Here is a 20528-nt window from a genome sequence, read left to right as displayed (position 1 = left end):
TAAGTACTGGTCAAACGGCATTTTGACGACGTTGAACTTCTTCGCATCATCAACTGAAAGGTTGAAAATAGAAAAGATGTCTCGAGCTTGTTGTTCCATGGTGTAGAGCAAGGCACACACTTGTGCCTCCTTTGAGCACTTGTTCAGGCCCTATACGTAGCAATAGTTGTCGAAATTCTGGGGATCTACGCCAACCACTCTGACGTGTTGTCGAAGTCCAGCTACGGCAGCTGCTGAAGGCCGCGCCCTGTAAAAGGCATGGCACATCCTGTAAGGCGACATCTCATTTTTGTATGCGAATGACTGGAGAGGTCAACTTCCTGACACCATGTCGTGCTGCTGTGTCTTACGGCAGCCAAGCAACCCAGCTATTGTCAATGAAAGATCACGCGGGTCCTGCCCAGTTCCTGAAAACTTGTAAAAAATCCCCCGACATTCTTTTCCAGTCATATATGTAAGCCCCATGACATCACTGTTATGTGGCTTTCATGGGCACAGATACAGAAGATAGAATAGCATACTGTCACTCATGCACTATAACAGCCCGCAAGCACTTAACAGCATGTGTATGACAACAGATGCGCATAGGGACTGTGTGACGACGACGCAATGGCCACAATAGCATGAAAATAGCTGCATAATCACATCCGAACGATGACAGCATAATTGCGATAGAATAAGGAAGAAGGAATGATGTCAATGGACGGTATAAGGCGGTATGACTACATCAAAATGACGATAGTGGTCTGATGTTACTGAAGCGATGACGATAGTAACATGACAATGTGACGACGACGACTGTGTAACGACGATGGCGTGACGACGACATGACGAGAGCTGGAAGTTGAAGTTAGAATGATGGCAACTGAATCCCCACAATGACACTACGACAATGGTATGACAGTGAATGTATCATGACAGCTGTATGATGACGACATAATATCGACAATGGCATGTCAACGCTATGAGGACAATGGGATGACAACGAGTGTATGACTATGACTAAACAACGACTGTATCACAAAGCCTGTATGGCAATGATGGCCCAAAGACAATGATGGCATGACCAAACTCGGGTGACGAAGCTGGAGTGATGACAATTGCATGATCACGACCGCATGACGACGGCGGTATGACAATGGGTGCATGATGGCCATCTGAAGATGACACAGTAATGATGATGGCATAACCACAGCAGCATAATTAAGATTGTGGGGTCTCACCCGTGCTCTTGAGCCAAACGAAAGACAACACAGTAGCGCAAACAATGACAAAGGCATTTATTGCACCGTTCATACACTAATGTCTGCTAGCCGAATTACTACCCTCAGAACATGCCGATGGGCGCGTGACAAATGGAGAAGTCCGACTCACCGCAACCAGGTAGTAAGCGAGTATGTCTGTCCCCATGTTGGACACCAATGCCTATTTGTTTGTGTGTACTGTCACATGATTGCTGGCGCATTCAGATGATCGTGCTCGTCCATTCTGGTGTCCTGCTCCTAGGCCATCTGCAGGATGGTCCTGTGAAGCTGGTTGGTGCATAGGCGAAACATCCCCACATCATCAGGAGAATCGCTAGAGTTGAGCACCCCACAAGAGAATCATGAGGATGGATTCAAGAAAATGGTGAAGGTGGTATGATCACAACAGCATGACAATAGTGACATGTGTGCTTGTTTATATTTCTCTGGTGACTGCTGTTCCCCAGCTAACAAATGTTAAAAGTTATCACTCAGCGAAGTCGCGCCTGCATGATTGAAACTGACTGGAATATTATCGATGGTTCTATTCATTCTCTGTTGTCACTGAAGCTTATGCATTGCATATACTCATGTATAAGCCGCCTCCATGTATAGCCCGCACCCCCCCTTTCCAACGCAAATATTTGAAAAAAAAAATAATAATCTGTGCCAAAAACGCACGTAGCCCCACAAAGTACTACAACATGGTGCCAGTTAGTTTTTCCCACTCACCACATACCTTATCATCATCGTTGCGTGTCGACCTAACAGACCGAGTGAAGGCTCGGTTGGCCAACTGCCAAACGGACTTGGCCTTGATTCCTGGTGGCTTGATAAGTGTGCAGCAACCGCTCGATGTTTGCATAAACTGGCCATTCAAGATGGAATTTCGGTGGTGCTATACCGAGTGGATGGCCGTAGGCAACCCCAAAACAACTCCAACAGGGTGACTGAAACGAGCGTTTCTTCAGAAAGTGTGCAGTTCATTCTGGACATATGGCGTTCCATGCCAGTGGACCCCATTGCAAATATCTTTAGAGTCACGGGGATATCAAACACCATGGATGCACCGAGGATGATCAGCTTTGAGAGCACGCCGGTGAGGCAAGCTCGTCCCACAGTGGTGAGAGTGCTGATTAGCTGAGCTCATTCGAGAGTGATTAGCATGAAAGCGGCAATAAATAATGAAATAAAATGTTGATATCTGTCACCAGTTTTTATATTATCTGCCACAGCAGTCACAGTGACACTATAGTGTGTTAATGTGTAGCTATAAGCCTGATTTGTCTATAACCCCCACATGAAAAAATTTCAAGAAAAAAAGTGTGGCTTATACACGAGTATATATGGTAATCAGATTGTATGGGCGACGTGAACTGTGTAGTACTTTCTGGAAGACACGCGGGTGCCAGCGATTACTCTGGAAACATTGACGACTCACGTATGAAAGCCAACACGCTTGATCGGCAGATCAGATTTCGATGATCGCCAGCACAGATTTACCCAATAAAAAGTTAGTTCAGCTATTGACAGCCTCGCCCCTGCTGTATTTTTTCCCCGTCACTACTACGTGACAATAGTGTGACGTTGCTGAAGTGACAACTATGGCAAAACAACAGCTCGATGACTATGGCATGACTGCAATAGTTTGACGACAAAGTTTGAATGATGACAATGTTTCATTGTCATCATTCAAGTACATCTAACCATACTCTAGTGTACTTCTCTCGATTTTATTAAACATTGTTTTGATCTGAGACGTTCACACGCTAGAAGTGGGAGAAGACAGCGCCTCCTTTGATGATTGAGAAGACCATCGAACATTTGTGAGTGATTGTTAACGTTCCAAGAAACGCTCTACTGCGGAGGACAGCTAGCTGTGGTGAGCAATGATGCTAGCCCTGAATCGTCAATGAATTCTGTGGGCGTCTTGGAGATGCTGGCACAGGTGTTGCATCAAAACCAGCAGCTCTTTGAGAAACTTGCAATACAGACACTCATGCGATTGATTTTGGACACGTAAGTAACTATGCCAATCTTCTCTGGGCTCGAGGGCAACATCACCGTCTACAAATGAACCGTTGAGTTCAATCAAACGGCAAGTTTAGTGGCATGGAGCGACGGAAAGAAGGTCACCATAGCGAAGCTAAACCTGTCTGATTGTACGCGCTAGTGACAGCAGTCCATGGGAGGAAGTTGTGCTTCATGGCCATCCTGGGAAGCCGCCTTCCAAGATGCCTACATTCATCCACAATTTAAAAAATTAGCAATGTAGCCATAAGGAACAGCGCATGCAACGAAAAGGGGAACACTAGAAGAGCTACATTCATGAGAAGAAAAAACTATGTGTGTCTGGGCCTCACAGTGAAGGAAACAAAAATTTGGAGGACGCTTAAGCTTCAATTTTAAGAGTGGAATGCGATAGCATTAAAAGATCCCTGACTGCTTGCCACACTTCCCGGTAACTGCAGCTTTCTTACGGTTGCATGGAGGTGAGCACGATGGTGATGTTGTAAGGAACTGAGAGGGCCGCACCGCTCGGGAAAGAGGTTTGTGTTTGAGTTTCTGCGTAACAGAATTAGGTTTTCTTGCATATTCAAATTAAACTCCAATGCTATCTTGTCTGTAGGTTGTGCTTAGGTCGTACTTTCAATTTTTCTGACGTATTTTACTTTGACGGGTTCAATTAGTTCATTAATGCATCTGCGCCATACAGAGAGCCTGCATGGTTGTGCTTCAGAATGATTTTTCTTCAAGCAACGTCCAATGCTGACATCGGATTTTTTGCAGCATGGGGCCCTTAAAAGAAGAAATTGTCACGGGACTGGTGTCGAGAGAATTAGGTTGCTGTATGAGGAACTGTGCCCACAATTTCATTAATGACCTGCTGTGCAACATTAACAGTTATGAGAGCGAGGAAAACGGCAAAGCGAAGTTTATGCCAGATCGAAAAGAAAGGGACGAGAAGCCTGTACAAGCATCGAAGACAAGCGAATCGCCATCATGACAGGATGAGAATGCTGCGAAGCAGACATGCCGGCAGGGATCAAAGTCCTACAAGTGTCAAGAATGTGGCCACCTCGCGCGAGATTGCCTGAGTCCACAACGTGAAAAGAAATGCACTTATTGGGAAACAAGTGCACGGCACCGGAGGTCTCTTCCGAGCTCAAAGAAAACACACTTCACGTGGTCTACATAAAAAGCAAGACTGAGGATGAAAGGCCTAGACTGTCATACTAATTGAAAACTGTAAACATCAATCGAACCGACAGTTGCTTTTCTAGACACTGGTGCACAGATCACCTCGATCGAGTCAAAATGTGCCATTCAGATAGGCAAAGGTGTAGCCAGCCCAAACCGCAGTGAGCCGATGTGTGGTTTTGGTGGAACTTGTGAAACAGTGAGCGAGCTCAAGGCTGATTCAGAAGTTGACAGTAACGTCTTCAAGGGCTTGAGGATGCACATAGTTCCAGACAATGCCTTCACAGGCCCTGATGTTATCGTGGGAACAGACATCACTGACTCAACCAATGTTGTGCTGCTGAAGAAGGAAGGCACCACCACGCTGCTGCATGAGCGAGATGCCCCATTACTCAGTGAAATGAAATCAACAGCCATCATGAGCGAGTTGCCTTGTCTACCAGTAATACGGTGCAGTGGGTTACTGTGGTTTCAGATTGTGTGGACCCAAAGGGTCTTGTGCGTTTCTCTCGACCAAATAAGGGGGACTACTTGCGTGAACTGAAAGATAGGAAGACAAGCCTCCCAGTCACGAATGCACTGCACTCAGACATCACCTTAAAGAAAGGTCACATAGTGAAGCATGAAGATTGTAACAAGCTTGAGAATCCTTTCTCGTCCATGTGTTTTCGTGCCATTCTTGCTTCAGTATGGAATATCAACATGCCCAGGATTCAGTACTTCTGGTCAACTATATTGAACAAGGAACAAAGGCAATATTACCATTTTAGGATGGATAGTTGGGCGTGTTGGTTAAGCATGATCTGAAGTGAAGGCGCTAAAAAGACGATGGACGAAGAAGGAACACACACACAGGGCACCCTGTGTGTGTGTGTTCCTTCTTCGTCCATCGTCCTTTTAGCGCGTTCACTTCAGATCAATATTACCAATAACAGCTGTGCAAATCAAGGTCGGGCCATCTGTGACAGAATCACAGACACAATGCGAGTTGTTGAACCAAAACCAAAAGTGATTTGCAACGCACACCAAGGAACTTGGATGCACACCTGTGCCAACCATGACCATTAAGGAAAAACCAGGAAATACACCAGTGAGTCGGCCCCCTTACCGAGCTTCATAGGCAAAATGACCGGCGCTTTGGCAAATCACTGACATGCTCAAGGCTTGTGGACTGATCCAAGACAGTGAGCCTGAAAACAGCATTTCAGTGATTTTAGTGAAAAATAAAAATAGCGAATATAGGATGGTAGTGGATTATCGCCACTTGAACATTCGAACCATGAGAGATCACTTTTTACTGCCAATAACTGATGATGTGTTGGATCATTTTCCAGGAAACCACTTGTTCCCCATGCTGGACATTGCACATGGTTACTTTCAGATTTCTCTGGATGAGCCAAGCATGCAGAAGGCGGTGTTCAGCACTCCAGATTGTAGAGGCAGCAAAAGGCATGCCGCAAATGACTTGATGATGACACCCTCCGAATGCATATACTGCAAGGCGAAAATAAAGTTGGGGTTCTTTGAGTCACAGCAAGAATGTGGTGCTTTCACTCCTTGCTGGTGAGCTAAGGGTAGCTTGACCACGCTACAAGAAGTAGCCCCTTTATGGTGCCAGAATGTCGAACACCCGTAACTCCATTGGTAACCACCAGCATCACTCTCTGCTCTGCACCCCCCTTAACTCTCTAAGACCCAAGTCAGTGGCCAGCACGGCTACTCCAATTCAAGGACTACGCATTCATGTTGGGTCTTACTGCCGCTATCAAAGAGGTCAAGATCCGCACACTCCTGTACTGCATGGGTACTCAAGAGCAGGTCATTTTGCTTCGCTCATGATGGATGCTGAGGCCCACTGCTCCTCCAAAGACGCCAAAGAGGTGCTCACGAGCCACTTTGTGCATCCAGTCAATGAAGTACAGTGAACGACTGAATTTTCGGACGCCCAAATTTTCGGACATGCCTGATATTTCGGACGTCTTCGCGGCACCGCCATGAGCCCCAGAGAATCAATGTATAAGGACATCTGAAGTTTCGGACGCTCGAACCCCCTGCCGTCCAACTTTCCGGACTTTTTGACGCGACGGAAGGTCCTTTGCCTCCTCGCGCAGCGCCCTTGCAAAGGAAATCGACTTGCAGCCGAAGCATATCACCGCTTTGAACCACAACTAGCCGAATCTAGCCATCACACACTGATTTGGTCTGGCCACGCTGGCTATGTTCATCGCCACACTTCCGCCTCTGGCGGAGTTTCCGGAGCGGCGCCATTTTGTTTGTTAGCGCAGGTCAAGTTTTGGCTAGCGTGGTGTGTGAGTTTGTTGACGCTAACAACGAGCTCTACTTCTGCGCAGAACTGACTGACGAGGAAATAGTCCATCAGGTTGTGGGGGATTCAGAAGACTCCGATGTTGAAAATGAGGAGCCAATGCCTGTGCCGCCTACAAGCGCCGAGTTGACGTAAGCACTGTCGACTCTTTCATCGGTGTACAGTGCTGACACGACCCTTGCTCAGATCGAGGCGAATATGATCGCATGCAACCGGAACGCCGTCCAAACAACAATCAACAAGTTCTTCAAGCCACTGCAGCAATAACACCAGCTGCCCGACGATGCACATGTACATAATAAACCGGCAGTCGGCTGCATACAGAGTTCTTGAACGCCTCTTTTTATAGCCACTTCACTGATGCTTTGGCAGGGTTTCGAAAGCCTGGTACTTCGCTCTTTACCTCTAGATCCGAGAAAAAAAGAAAAAAGGTGCGCTTTTTTAAAGCATGCATTCATTTTTTCGGATTGCTTGAATTTTCTGACGTTTTTACGTTCCCTAGAGGGTCCGAAAAATCGGTCATTGACTGTATATGAATCTAGCCAGTTCCACTGACGTGCTGAGCGAAACTGTGGGCACCTCCTACACAACGTTCTGGAATATTGCGAAAACGTCCAAATATTAATCAGCAGTATTTGAAGAATGCCTCATACGTGGTCAGTTCATCATAGGTCTGTTCCACCACTCGCCTGTCGGACCAGGTTTTTCGAAATGCAAAACTGAGGTGCCAGGATGCACTCACTCAAGCTAGACAGCATGAAAACGCAAAAACAAGAAAAAACAACAGCACAGTAACTCGCAGCCAGGCTTCATCAACATTGACGCCGTGTCGCAGAAGCAAACCGAGTTACGGTTTCGGGAAGCTTCCAAAAGCAGAGAAGTGGACCAGCCCCGAAGTGGACCGAAGGGTTCGTGCAGTTACTGCAGTAACAAACAGCATTCACGCTCCATCTGTCCTGCTCAAAGAGTGACCTGCAACCTTCCCGAAAAACAGACTTTCGCATAAGTGTGCCACTCTGGGACGAAGCGTCTCAGCCACATACAGCAGCTCTCCCTCAAGTCGTCACAAGAACAAGGCCAGCTACAAGTCAACGGTTATCCCCTTCAGTTCAAAATAGACTCAAGCGCAGTTGTTTCCGTCATGCCCTGCTCGAGTTTGGGATGTCCCGCCTCACTCATACCAAGCCACCGTTCCTGGTGAGGCCGCTGTCAGCCAAAAACTGTATGTTGTTGGCAGTATTGACATACCCCTCTTAGTCTACGCCGCGATAGTCATGCTCAGGATAGCCCACTGTGTTGCCTCTGTAGTGAACACCCCTGCCACCGTGACACCGCCACCATCTGGCTGCAGCTGCAATGCTGCTGTTCACGGGACCAGGTACAATGCCAGAAGAATGCCACAACCGTATTTGTCAGGGAGCCATGCCCTTTTCCCTAACGGTCGCAAGGTGTTATCCGTTGAGTTGACAAGCCCACACCATGGTGTGCAGGCCTCGTAGTGGCACCAAAAGCGACAGGAGGGTACCGCCTATGTGTCGACCCGACCAAGCTCAACCAGGTGGCCTTGTGTGAGGAGGACCCTAAGCTTGCCAATGAGCAGGTGCTTGGGTTGTTTGGGTCTGCAACAGTCTTCTCCAAGTTAGATGCCAGGGCAGAATTTCATCAAGTGCGCCTCTCCGAAAGCTCACAAGAATAGACCCCGTTCATAAGCTCCTTTGGTCGCTATTGTTACTATCGTTTGCCCTTTAGAATCACATTGGCATCACAGGTGTTCCAGCGCCAAATGTCAAGAATTCTGGAAGGTCTTGAAAGCCTTGAAACATAAGTCACAGAAACAAGGCGGTGTAGTCGCTCCTTGCTGGCGAGCTCATGGTAGCTCAATCACACTCCGAAGAGTGTGCCCTTCACTGATGGACACTTTGAACCAACACGTACATTGTTTGGTTCAAGTACTGGCACACCTGTTTACCAAAGGATGATTTCCAAGGTCTTTGGTCCACTTGGGTGGAGTGTGGCAACGTGTAATTTGGACAACATACTTGTTCCAGCCTAAGACTGGCAACCCATGCTGAGCAAGCTGCAATAGGTTATTTATGCCATCTCCAAGGCAAAATTCATATTACGTCTGTCCAAATGTGAATTTGCAAAATTTGAGGTGGAGCACCTGGCCTTTGTGCTCATGACTAAAGGAATCAAACCGGGTGCACAAAGGTAGGCAGCACTCTCAGAATTGCCAGTGCCAACCAATGTGAGCGAGCTGCGAAGGGTCTTTGGACTGATGGGCTTTTCAGGCAGTTTTTGTCGGACTATGCAATCATTTCATCCTCCCTGCACTGTCTACTCAAGGCACAGACAGACTTCAAGCGGTCAGAATATGCCAATCATGCCTTCAACGAGCTGAAGAGCTAACTCGTGTCAGAGCCCATTTTACAGTTCCCTGACCCAAGGCATGAAACTGAAGTGCATACTGATGTAAGTTCTATAGGATTAGCCGATATGCACCTACAGAAGCATGACTCAAATGCATGGCATCTAGTGTACTGTGTAAGTCGACATACCAGCAAAGTAGAACAGACGTACCACTCAAGCCGTCTTGAACTTGTTGGCTGTTGTGTGGGTCATGAGAAGTATGAGATGCTTTCTGTTGAGATTGAGGTTCCCCATAGTAACAGACTGCACTGCTACAGTTCATCCGGATATGTGGAAGTCCATGAAAGCACAAGTTGCAAGGTGGTTTGAGCAAGTAAATGAGTATGACTACACAATTAAGCATTGATCAGGTACACACATGGCACATGGGGATGTTCCAAGTCGTGCACCAATCGGGGAGCCTGAAAAAACTCTTGCTGATGAGTTTGAGCCTGAGGGACACCTTGAGTTGTTTAATACCCCAGTCCATTACAGTGCGCCTGTAGAAGACAAAGTTGCCATGATCCAGATGCAAGACTTGGAATTGCACCAGAAGATTGACATACTACAACAGCCACAAGCTAAACAATCAGCAACATAACAATGTACCTTGAAAGGAAGATGATGCAAAGTAAGCTATTTGTAATGCCAAAGTGCACGAGGAAGTTCATCGTGGTAAAGTACTAAAACTCTGGGGGTAATTTTGTTATGGACAAGATTGTTGCACATATCAGACAGAAGGCTTGGTTTCCCAAAACAATCTCCTATGTGAAGCAGCATGTATGGCAGTGTGTAGAGTGCGTATTCCTCAAGACTCTGGGAGGAAAGGTTCAGGGACATCTCAACCTAATTCTGCCAGGGCAGAGGCCATTTGAGATCGTTCACCTGGACCATCTAGGGCCATTCATCAAGAGCTCACTCCGGAATCATGTGTTGTTAGTCCTCGTTGACAACCTGACTAAGTTTGTACGCTTGTGTGCTTACTCCAGCAGTGAAGCTAAGTATGTGGTGAAGTTCCTCAAAGAATTTATTGACGAGTAGGAACTCCTCGCAGAATAATGTCCAACCGTGGGTCATGCTTCACCTCCAAACTGTTTCTTCAAAAGTTTTGTATCTCACGAGGAATCAAGAGCACATCCACATCAACGCAGCGTCCATGGGCGAACGGGTATGTGGAATGCATAAACAGAGTTTTAGTATCAGTGATATGGGGTGCCATAGACTATGAAACCCATCAGGACTGGGATGCACATTTGCACAAGGTTCAGTTTAAACTGAATTCATCAGTCAGCAAGACTGCAGGAAAATCAGACTAGCTGACCTGACCACCCCCATAGGTTGTGAGCCAGCACACTTGCAACATCTATGAGAAGAAGCCAAGAAAGCCATCGAACAAGCACAACATAAGGCAAAGAGCCAATACATGGAAGTGCCCAGTATTAAGGTGATTAAGGTGGCAGGTGATGCGGTAGCGGCGAGACGGGCACCAGGGCACAATGGAAAGCCTACTAAAACTCAAGCAAAATATTATAGCCCTTTTCTCGTGTCTCAGGTACTTCCTGCTGATACATATGGACTCAATGACATAAACTTCACGCTGAGAATGCCGGCGTGTATTCCACGACAGCACATGCAAGTCAATTGAAGCTATGTTGCAATGTGTCCAAGGACAAAATTGACAATGATGAGGTAGCACCGATTAAACTGCTCTAAAACTACCTGGGTCAAGACAAAGTAAGCAACGATGAATGAGACCAAGACATCTCTGAGGCTATGTTACTGACTGACTGAGGACTGCTAGTGGGCAAAAATGGCTAAGTATTAGCGTTAGGTAGTGCTACCGAACCTATAATCATCATTATAGAAAAAGAAATGATACAGAGCAGTTGGCACGAAAGCTGCGGTGTGCGTGCTCCGACCGTACTCATGATGTATTTCTCTTCGTTTTATTAAACACTGTTTTGTTCGGACATGTTTATAGCTTACCCTCAGCTTGTTAAGGCTAATCTGCATGACAGTCAAAGCACACACTGCGCATCACGTCACCCTACATCACCACGCAGCGTAAAACCATCATGGTTGGCCCGACAGTAAAGAGCAGGTGCCTTTTCACTGTCAAGTTCACCATCGTTTGCTACTTGTCAAAGGTGCTGAAATTGGGAGGGCCTTCATCCATCTGCATCCATCCATTGTCCATGCAAATGTGTCTGCAGCAGGATGGTCAGCACACTAGTCACATGACTTCACGCTCATTTTGTGAATGCAATGCTAGTATTGTGACGGGTTGCTGCGTTGCTTGGCATGCACAGTGACATGCCTGGCATAAAAGAATGATCACAAGCTTCAAAATAAACTATTCTGAGTTATTGCCAGGTGCATTCTGTTTTGTCGTAGTTGGAAGTGCTCTAAATCTACTCCTCATACGCTACCTCAAGAGCTGCCAGGGTTGAGACCCTTTCTACGAAATAAAAGAGAAGAGTCCGAGAGACTCGACATTTTGTTAGGGGGAAAAGTCATAGCTCAATTGGTTGAGCTGAATGTGTCACACGTAGGGTTGCCAACTGCCTAGAATTCAACAGGACAGTCTCCAACTTTTGTCTAAATGTCCTCAATCCGGACTTGACCCAGTCAGAACAGCCAAATGTCCCGACTTTTCCTTTTGATGCAAAAGCATCAAATAGCTCATTGAGCAAAAAAGCTGGCGTCCTGTGTCTATAGCAGTGAAGCAGCACCTAAATTTCAACTGGCTGCGACGCCCTGTCCCGAACGCGCCTTGATGGAGTTCCCATTGGCTGTGGCGCCACGACACGAGCACGCCTCAACGGAGCAGAGCGGGCAAAAGGGAAAGCCAGCTGCTGCGCTAGTGCATCAGGTGTTGCATGAGGGGAGAGGGCATCTCCACAGCACCATGTCATCCTTGCTCTCGGAAGCCTGTGTTATCCACGCATTCCTCATCCACGCAAGCTCTCGCCTGTATTCCAAATGCGCCTCGGTAAGGCTAAATAAAAAGGCGCCAAGCATCTCAATGCGTTCACTTGCCCGAAAGCAGTTTATCAATCGAAAGACTGCTGAGCAGCGTTCAATGGGACATTATAGCTTTCATATTCACAATTCATAAGAAGTGGTTAGGTGTCCTTTGATTTTGTTCTATTGAACAACAATAAAAAAATTTGATTTCCTTTTTATAATTCCTGAGAGCTCAATTTCACACTGTTCTCTTTTGACATCTGTTGCATGGTCATAAACATAAGTGCAGTTTCGTTTTTTGATTGGCTCTATTTCTATGGTAGGCCCTGTTGGAGATTTATCCAAATGAAGAAATACAGTCAACTCTCGTTACAACAGACTGTGATAATTAATCCAACAAAAAACATCCGTTTTATCCGAAGTCCAAAATATCCCAAGCGCCCCACTTCTGAAACTTTTGTCACGATGTATAACAAATTTATTGCAAAGAGTGAGTGACAAACGTTAAAAGTAAAAAACGAACCAAGAAGAGTTGCAGTTTCGCCCGAAAGGCGAAGCATCGATTGCAATAGCAAATTAAGCAAGATTAGCGTGGCAGCAGCAGCAAGCGAATTTGCCTTCGTGCTGTCTCTTGCTTCAACGCGAACTAAACGTCGAAAGCACAGTGCATACGAAGCTACTGGTACTGGGTGCACTTTGCCCACATCGCAGATCACTTTCAAGATACGGCAGCCGTGCTGTAAGCAACAGCCGCCGAAGTAGGAAAAAAAAAACCCTCTCACACGCCTTCCCTTCCCCAACTGTGCCTCGTGCACGAAAAAAGGTGGCACGCTGTCACCCCACCTTCCTCCCTCGCGCGCGTGCCATATTGAGGCACAATTGTCGGCTGACCTTCTCAAGTCAGTTGTCAGCCCATGTTGACACAGCAAAAGTATGTTTTATGCACTTGATATTGAAAAAAATTGCCACTAATTTCATCCACTGTAGCCAATAGTCCGTTTTACCAGGGTCCATTAAATGTGAACTTTGTTGCATTAATAACAGGTAGAACAAACTACGGATGAAATATGGCCTGTTACATCCAAAAGCCTGTAATACACGGGTCTGTTCTAATGAGCGTAGACTGTATACCATTTCTCAGTGTTCTTGGTGTGCGCCTTTTCTTCTTTTCTCGCTAGTTCCAATAAACACTGTACATGGTGTAGACAAGTCTCTGACTTCATTTATTCCTAAAAGACCTTAACTCTTCACAGTACAGTAGCGTTCAATATGAGATGCAACACACTACCAATAGTCAGCACCAATGTATGAAAAATTGTTTCAATAAATACCAGTAATCGGAACAGTGTTTAGTCCTCCAATTTTTTATATTTCAATGCTGTCATGCAGCCTTGGGGCCCCTTTTTACCTCGGGCACTGTGTTGCAGCTCATATTGAACGTGACTGTACCTCTATTTTTATTGGGAGCAACGTTATCTAGGCAGCTATACTGCTCCATTTATTGTCATCAATCGCAACTTGATAGGACTAAAAAAATTTATGCTATGTTGTACATACAGACTAGCGACTCCTGACATCGACAAAGTCGGTCATCGTCAGCTGCCACCCCCTCCCTCCCCTATCCCAGCCATGCATGTGGAAATTGTGGGTCCACCCCACCGGTGGCAAGTTCCCTTTTCTACCACTTTTATTTCCCCTCTTCATTATTATTTCTACATTGCAATTTATAAAGAAATCAAAGCCAACTTCCCCCTTCCTTCATCACCAATTAATAACAAAAAATCAAGCCTCTCGGTTATCTCAACTGCTATAAAAAATTACAGCTGTACCTACCTATTGACGAATGTATCAACATACAGTGTTGCTGCCACTGAAACACTTCATCTACAAGGAGAGTATTCGGCTGGGCTCTGCTCTCATGTTTTCCACTGGGTATGCTGTGCCCTATTGCGGCTCGAGGTGGCGTTTGGGCCAGGAATCCAGCAAGGCCAATGACAAGTACGTCCAGTAGTAGGAATGAAGGAAAAAGGGTTTATTCTAAATTATTTACACTGGCTCCAGATGCGGAAGCCCGCTCCATATAGGAGCACATTAAACGTCTGAGTTCACATCAGGACACGTCAACACCACCTCTAACTGCGCCCCGGTTTCCGCTATTAATGCTGTCGTCTTCCCTACAAGACTAGACTGCGGAATCTGATGATTGTATCGCGGCCAATCACAAACGTTGAATGGGAGCAAAATCCCTCCCATTATATCGCACCGTTTCGCTAAACTCCACCTCCTGTGTTGCATTTTTGCCCCTGCATATGGCACAAACGCATAGCAATCTGGAAATACAAAGTCGAAGCCGTTCCCATGGTAGCATTCCATGTTGGCCAGTTTCATCAATTGGTTCAGGTTGTCAGTTTTAGGAAGAGGGATCTATTGTTGACCTGTCAACAGTCAGCGTCAATGCTGCGTCGACTTCTGGATAGGCTTTGATGAATGGGGGGCTGCCTCGTGGTAAACGTCTAAGGAATGTTCACCGCCGTATTGAGGTGTAACAGCTGCCTGTGAAGTCTACACGTGGTGCATGCGTATAGCGTATATATAGACATGGGTTAGATTCTGCCCAGCAGCGGATAAATTTTAAAGGATTTTTATCATTGAAGAGTAGCACATCTCCAGTGGCACTCCCCTGGCGACCCAAGTTGGTGCCAAAGAGGTTCACTAAAGAATGGCGCATGCCCAATGGCACACACCTCTGGACCCAAGTTGGCATCGAAGAGGATCATTGAAGAGTGACACATACTCAGTTGCTAATAGCCAATGACTCAAGTTGGTGGCATAGAGGTTAATTAAATTGTCAGCTATATCCAATTGCATATACCCAGTGCCTCAAGCTGACGTCAACGAGTTGCATTCAAGTGTGGCAAATGCCCAAAGACCCATACCCAGAAACACAACTTGGTCATGAGACCGGGTAATTCAAGTCTAGCACATCACCCGATGCCACATACCCATGACCCAAGCTAGCCTGATGGTTAGTTTCGAACCCAGTCCTATCAGAACAGTAGCCGGATTCTTTATCCATTAGATCACAAACTACCAGCGACACAAGCTGATAAAAAAACAGAGACAGACAGGCCCCGCAAAGTGCGTGAAGTGTCCTAAGAATGCTAATCGCATTAAATAGATGTGCGTAAACACTTTAGAAATCGACAACTCACTTTGGCTCACTGTGTGTATTCACTAGGCAGGTGGACAGCAGCTGCTTGATCACACGGAGCACCACACCACGCACCTGGATAAAAATGTCCATCACATGCATTAGTAGCAACACAGGCTAGTGCACCTAGGTTCTTCACTCATAATAAGTGATCATTGCTGGTCACGAATTTACCTAAAACTATAATCAGTAGAAAATTATGTAATCAAGTAATCATTCTAAGGTATCAGGCAGCAGGTTCCTGAAACCTCTTTTGACACATAATAGAAGCACAATCATCATTTCATCTGCTGCTAGTTCCTTTACATTTACCTCAAGCAGTGGCCGCAATACCAATTAAGTGTCACCATAACCCTGACATATCCATCTGGTTCTCCACTGACCGCTTCCAATAGTACGGTCCATTAAATGGTCCGCCAGCCTGTCCTAACACACATTGCCAAGTCCCATTTTTGAAGATGGTCTCCAGCTGCCTTGGTGATGAAGCCTTCCGCCCCAGACAAGACTATGATGATGGTGGCACAGTCTCCACTTATGACAACATAATTAAGACTGGTCCTGACATGACAAGCCAGCAGCTGTTGAGGTAATTGGACAGGTAGAGATGTCAAAGTACAACAGCTCGATAACATCACATTTGACATGTCATGAATTTAAGAGCAAGGTGACAAATGCTCATGCCAACAAGGTTGCAATGAAGCACCACCAATGCAGAGTACCCTGCCCCCTTCAACAACTTTCTCAACTGACAAAAATGTTGTTCAAGGTTGAAAATAAAAAAGGCAGGTTTAAGTTTGAAAAGAACTCATAGTTGTGGCCGTAATTCTGAATCTATTTTTGATAGTCACACACAGTGTAAGGTCGATAATGCTAGCAACTTTGACTATTTCATCGCACTTGTGACTGCAACAGCTGTATCGAGAATTTCTGGACTCGACAACTTCATTTGCCAGCACCTAGAGGTGTGAAACTTCAACATGTTACAAACAGAAGTACTCCTGCTTGACCAGTCTCCCAGGTACCAACCACTCTTCCAAGAAGCTGTGCTGGGATGCCACTGGAAATGGTCGATGGTTCAGCATTGGCAGCTCCTTTCCTTCTTTGGATGTGATTTCAACTTCCACGCCTCCCATCAGAGTTCCTTGTTGTGTGCTGTCTGTAGGTTGCTCTTTATTGCACTTTTCTTGGCTTAGCTACTGTATTTACCAGAATCTAACACGCACCCTTATTCAGAGAAAATAAGCCAGAAATTGTCTGCAAACACAAAACCACATGCAGTAGAACCTTCTTGATACATTCCCGCTACGTACATTTTCCCAGTGCCAACGTTCGCAATCGAGAGCATAAAAATCACCCAACAGAGTTATCCTCATTTTTCAGCGGTGTCGAACGTTCACTATGTCGCCAAACTGCGCTTGTATGAAATGTTTTCTGACTGCTAGATCCCATGTAAACAAGAGAGAGAGAATAACATTTTATTTAGTGAAAAGGAAAGGGGTGTTGGGAGTGGGTGGGTGGGTCCCTATGCTGAGACTCCACTGGCCAGAGCTACTCGCCGGGCCTGGTGGAGGAGACCCTCTGGGTCTCCAGGTCAGCGTCAGTGAGGATGGTTTCCCACTGCTCCCTATTTGTGATTTTGGATCCCAAAAGGGGGGAACTCAATTTTGGGGGCCTGCTCGTGCATTCCCAGATTACGTGGACAAGAGTTGGCTTTCCCCCCCACCAGGGCAGTGGCCGGGATAGGCCGTAGGCCAGATGGCATGCCACAGTCCGAGGTGCAGGTAGGTGTTTGTTTGAATTAATCTCAGATGCCGGGCATCTGCTCCGCTCAGACTCGGGTGGGACCCCACATGTGTTCTGTGTTCCAGACGCGGGTGCTCAAAGATGTTGCGTGGAGACGTCAAAGGATCCGATCGGGGTGTCTCAGGCTGCACTCTCACTCGGCAAGCCAATTCTCGAGCTAGAACATCTGCCCTTTCGTTGCCCTCAACCCCTGCATGGCCCGGGCACCAGGTGACACTGTGCGTTTCCCAAAGCGTGTGACCTAGTATGCGTAGGGTACACGCTAGTACTCTGCCTTGTATGAATAGGTGACAAGCCACTTGTGAGTCCGTGAGGATCACAGATGGCTGGCTGGCTGCATCTTTAGCCTTAATTGCCATTGCGACTGCGGCTGTATCCGCCGTGCCTCTGGATTTAGTCCTAATTGTAGCAGCAATGTGGAATTTTGATCGGTCTATCGGGCTTGCGGCCACTATTATATGGCCACCTGGGCCCGGAGCTGCATCCGTGTACAATGCGTCAGCAGAATTTCCAGATCTTCTTTTAAGTTGGTATGCCCGAGCCTTGTGGAGGCCCTGGTAGTAAAAGGGGCTCATGTTTTTGAGAATTGGGCCACTATGAGGTTTTCGCGCATCGTTCGAGGTAGAGCCACTAAGTCTTCCTCACAGTAGTGTGGTCATACAGGGTAGACCAATGTCTCTAGCCGCTTTCTACTTGTTGGGAATAAGTTTAGGCACTCTCTTTGCGATATGAATATTGCTGCCTTTAGTTCCTCGAAGGTGTTGTATACTCCCAATGCATTTAGTTTGGCCTTGGAGGTGCCCATAGGGAGTCCGACGGTGGCTTTGTAGGCCGTTTGTACAAGGGCATCTATCTGCTCCAGTTTTGTTTTACACAACTCCTGGTAAGGGAGGCTGTATGTAATGCGGCTGATGACAAAGTCGTGAACAAGTCTGAAAGTTTCGGCCTCGCTAAAGCCGCTTCGATGCTTTGTCACTCTCCGTATAACTCTAGAGATTTGTTTGACTGACGTTCGGAGAGTTCCGATTGTTTTATGTGTGCATCTGTTACTTTGAAGCTGAATACCAAGTATGCGCATTGTTTGTGCCTCTCTGAGCTCTTCTCCATCATGCCGGAGCGAGAATGGTGGTTTGCAGTACTCTCTGCCACGAATTCTGATGAGTTCAGATTTCTCCGGCACGCAAGCTATACCGCCCTTTACTACAAAACGGTGTACTGTTTGTATCGCCTCCTGTAGCACACTTTTTTTTTGCCCCAGGGATCCTTCTGTTACCCAAAGCGTGATGTCATCTGCATAAAGGGTGAATTTCAGGTCCGGTATTTGTTCCAGTTGTTCAGCTAGCCTGTTCATGTCCATATTGAAGAGCAAAGGGAATAGTATTGATCCTTGCAGAGTTCCACTATTGGGCATCCTGAGAGTTTCAGATCGGACTTCTCCTAGCCCTATTGTGGCTTTTCGACCCGTTGGGAAGGAGCGAATGTAGTTGTAGGTTTTTTTCTCCACATGCCTTATTGCTTAGTTCTTGTAGAATTAGGTCGTGTGCCATGGTGTCAAAGGCGCTTTTCAAGTCTAGTGCCACCACTACGTGTTCGGTGCCTGTTGGAATGTTGTTGATCACCTCGTCATGCAGCCTTAGAAATATGGCTTGTGTGGATAAATTCTGCCTAAAACCATACATGTTCTCAGATAGGTAGTCGTTTTCTTCTAGGTGGTTAGTTAATCTAGTTAGTATGACCATTTCAAATAGTTTTCCTAGACATGAAGTCTAGGAAGTCTGAATGCAGTTTCAACAGGAAGGGTAGAAAATTTCCCTAAAATGGGTCATTATAACAGAAAGATTGTTATGAGCGGGTTCACCTGTACAGAGACTCGCATTACATTCGTGTAGATATGGCCCATGCGATGTGCACGCGCAGTCGTAGGAAAGGACACTCACGCCAGCATCTGACGTGGCATCCATCAGCCCAAGGCGCACTGTGGCCGCAACGCAAGCAGCCAGTCCGGCACCGGTCAGAACCTGTCCAGTGGGGCCCCCCTCGGCTGCCAGCAGCCGATCAGCCAGTGCCTCGACCAGCGGCACCACACAGTGGGGGTCACGACGATGCAGCAGCCCCAGCAGCCCACCCACAGCCACGTATGCGCAGCCACGAACCAGCATTCCGCTCGATGCCTACAACAATGGCACACAATCAAGAGGACCACGCATAAAAAGAATTACAAACCAGCACAAAGAAAATAAGACAAGGACAGAGGTGAAGCAGGATATACAGTAAAACCCCATTAACCCTTTATTGACGATTGTTGCCTACAGGCAACATACCGGAAAAAAAATTTTAAATCTGCTTACTGAATTTTGGTATTGAGTGCGAAGTTTCTGGCTAAACATCTTTCGCAAACAGTGAATGATACGCAGCAAGCATCATCTGTTGGTTTAGAGCAGGAACACAGGACGAGGAAGAAATTCAGCTTGCGACTTGTTTTTTGAAAGCACGATTAGAGGAGAGAGACCGATGCAACTGCCCACAGTGGTGTCGCACATGTGATATAAAGTGAATGAGATGTGCACCTATGGTTCGCCTATGACAAAAGCTGACAGTACAAATTTCAAACGAGCCATAGGTGGCTTGGGGTGAAATCCACTTCCGGTTTTCTGCCCGGGGTTTCCCGCCTATTGCTAAAGAGATTCTACAAATTTCTTTTTTTTTTTTTATTAGTTATCCTTATTCTCTATGTGTTTCGCACATTTTGAAATTAAACATTTTTTTCGGATATTTGTTTATGTGCTGTCCCTAAAAGTTAACTCGGTTGTAAAAACCTCGGAAAATCTAAGATAAGCGTACTTTCGAGATAAGCGAATTCACGAAAATATAATTCCCTGGCTGCAGATAGACCTCACAGAGCATTTCGAAATAAGTGCCACTACCTGCTAAATTTCTTGCAAAAGCTCAATATACTAGGAGCAGCATTTTTGGTAGATCACTTTTGTGATATATATTGTGCAACTCGGCATTTGACACATCAAGCATCTATCTACGGGCAACAGCGATCATAGCACAGGGCCAAGCAAATAATGTTGCATATGTGCAACAACGTGTCCAAAGTTTAGTCACGCGAAATATCGTGGAAGTGCTCACATCCCCAAAAAATGATCAAACAGGAATTACGCTCCAGGGCCGCGAATTTGTTAGCATGCCATCCCCGTTTGGTTATGTGCTGCTCTTTCATTGACTGCTCTCGGCTGGCTCATGCCATTAATAACGTGGGTGGGGTGTTGCTATGGCCACTGATGCAGTGCAATAAGAAATGGCATCAAAAAAGGCATCGCTGCAGAGGTCACGTGTACCTTCTCGCGCTTATCACATTTCG

At 46.3% G+C, this 20528-nt stretch overlaps 1 protein-coding gene across 4 annotated transcripts in view; it reads right to left on the bottom strand.

Annotated features, from left to right (window-relative positions):
• The window catches only part of LOC126524404 (focadhesin), a 392101-nt gene that overhangs the window by 105854 nt on the left and 265719 nt on the right, over positions 1-20528 (bottom strand). For all 4 annotated transcript variants that reach the window (XM_050172727.3, XM_050172728.3, XM_055067287.2 and 1 more), the window contains 2 exons: positions 19099-19332; positions 15360-15433 (listed from right to left, as the gene is read on the bottom strand). In XM_050172727.3, coding sequence (XP_050028684.1) covers positions 15360-15433; positions 19099-19332 — 308 coding nt within the window. The remainder of the gene's footprint in view (positions 1-15359; positions 15434-19098; positions 19333-20528) is intronic.

Source organism: Dermacentor andersoni, chromosome 3, assembly GCF_023375885.2.
Source record: "Dermacentor andersoni chromosome 3, qqDerAnde1_hic_scaffold, whole genome shotgun sequence".
NCBI lineage: Eukaryota > Metazoa > Arthropoda > Arachnida > Ixodida > Ixodidae > Dermacentor > Dermacentor andersoni.
This window is presented reverse-complemented; position numbering and strand designations above follow the sequence as displayed.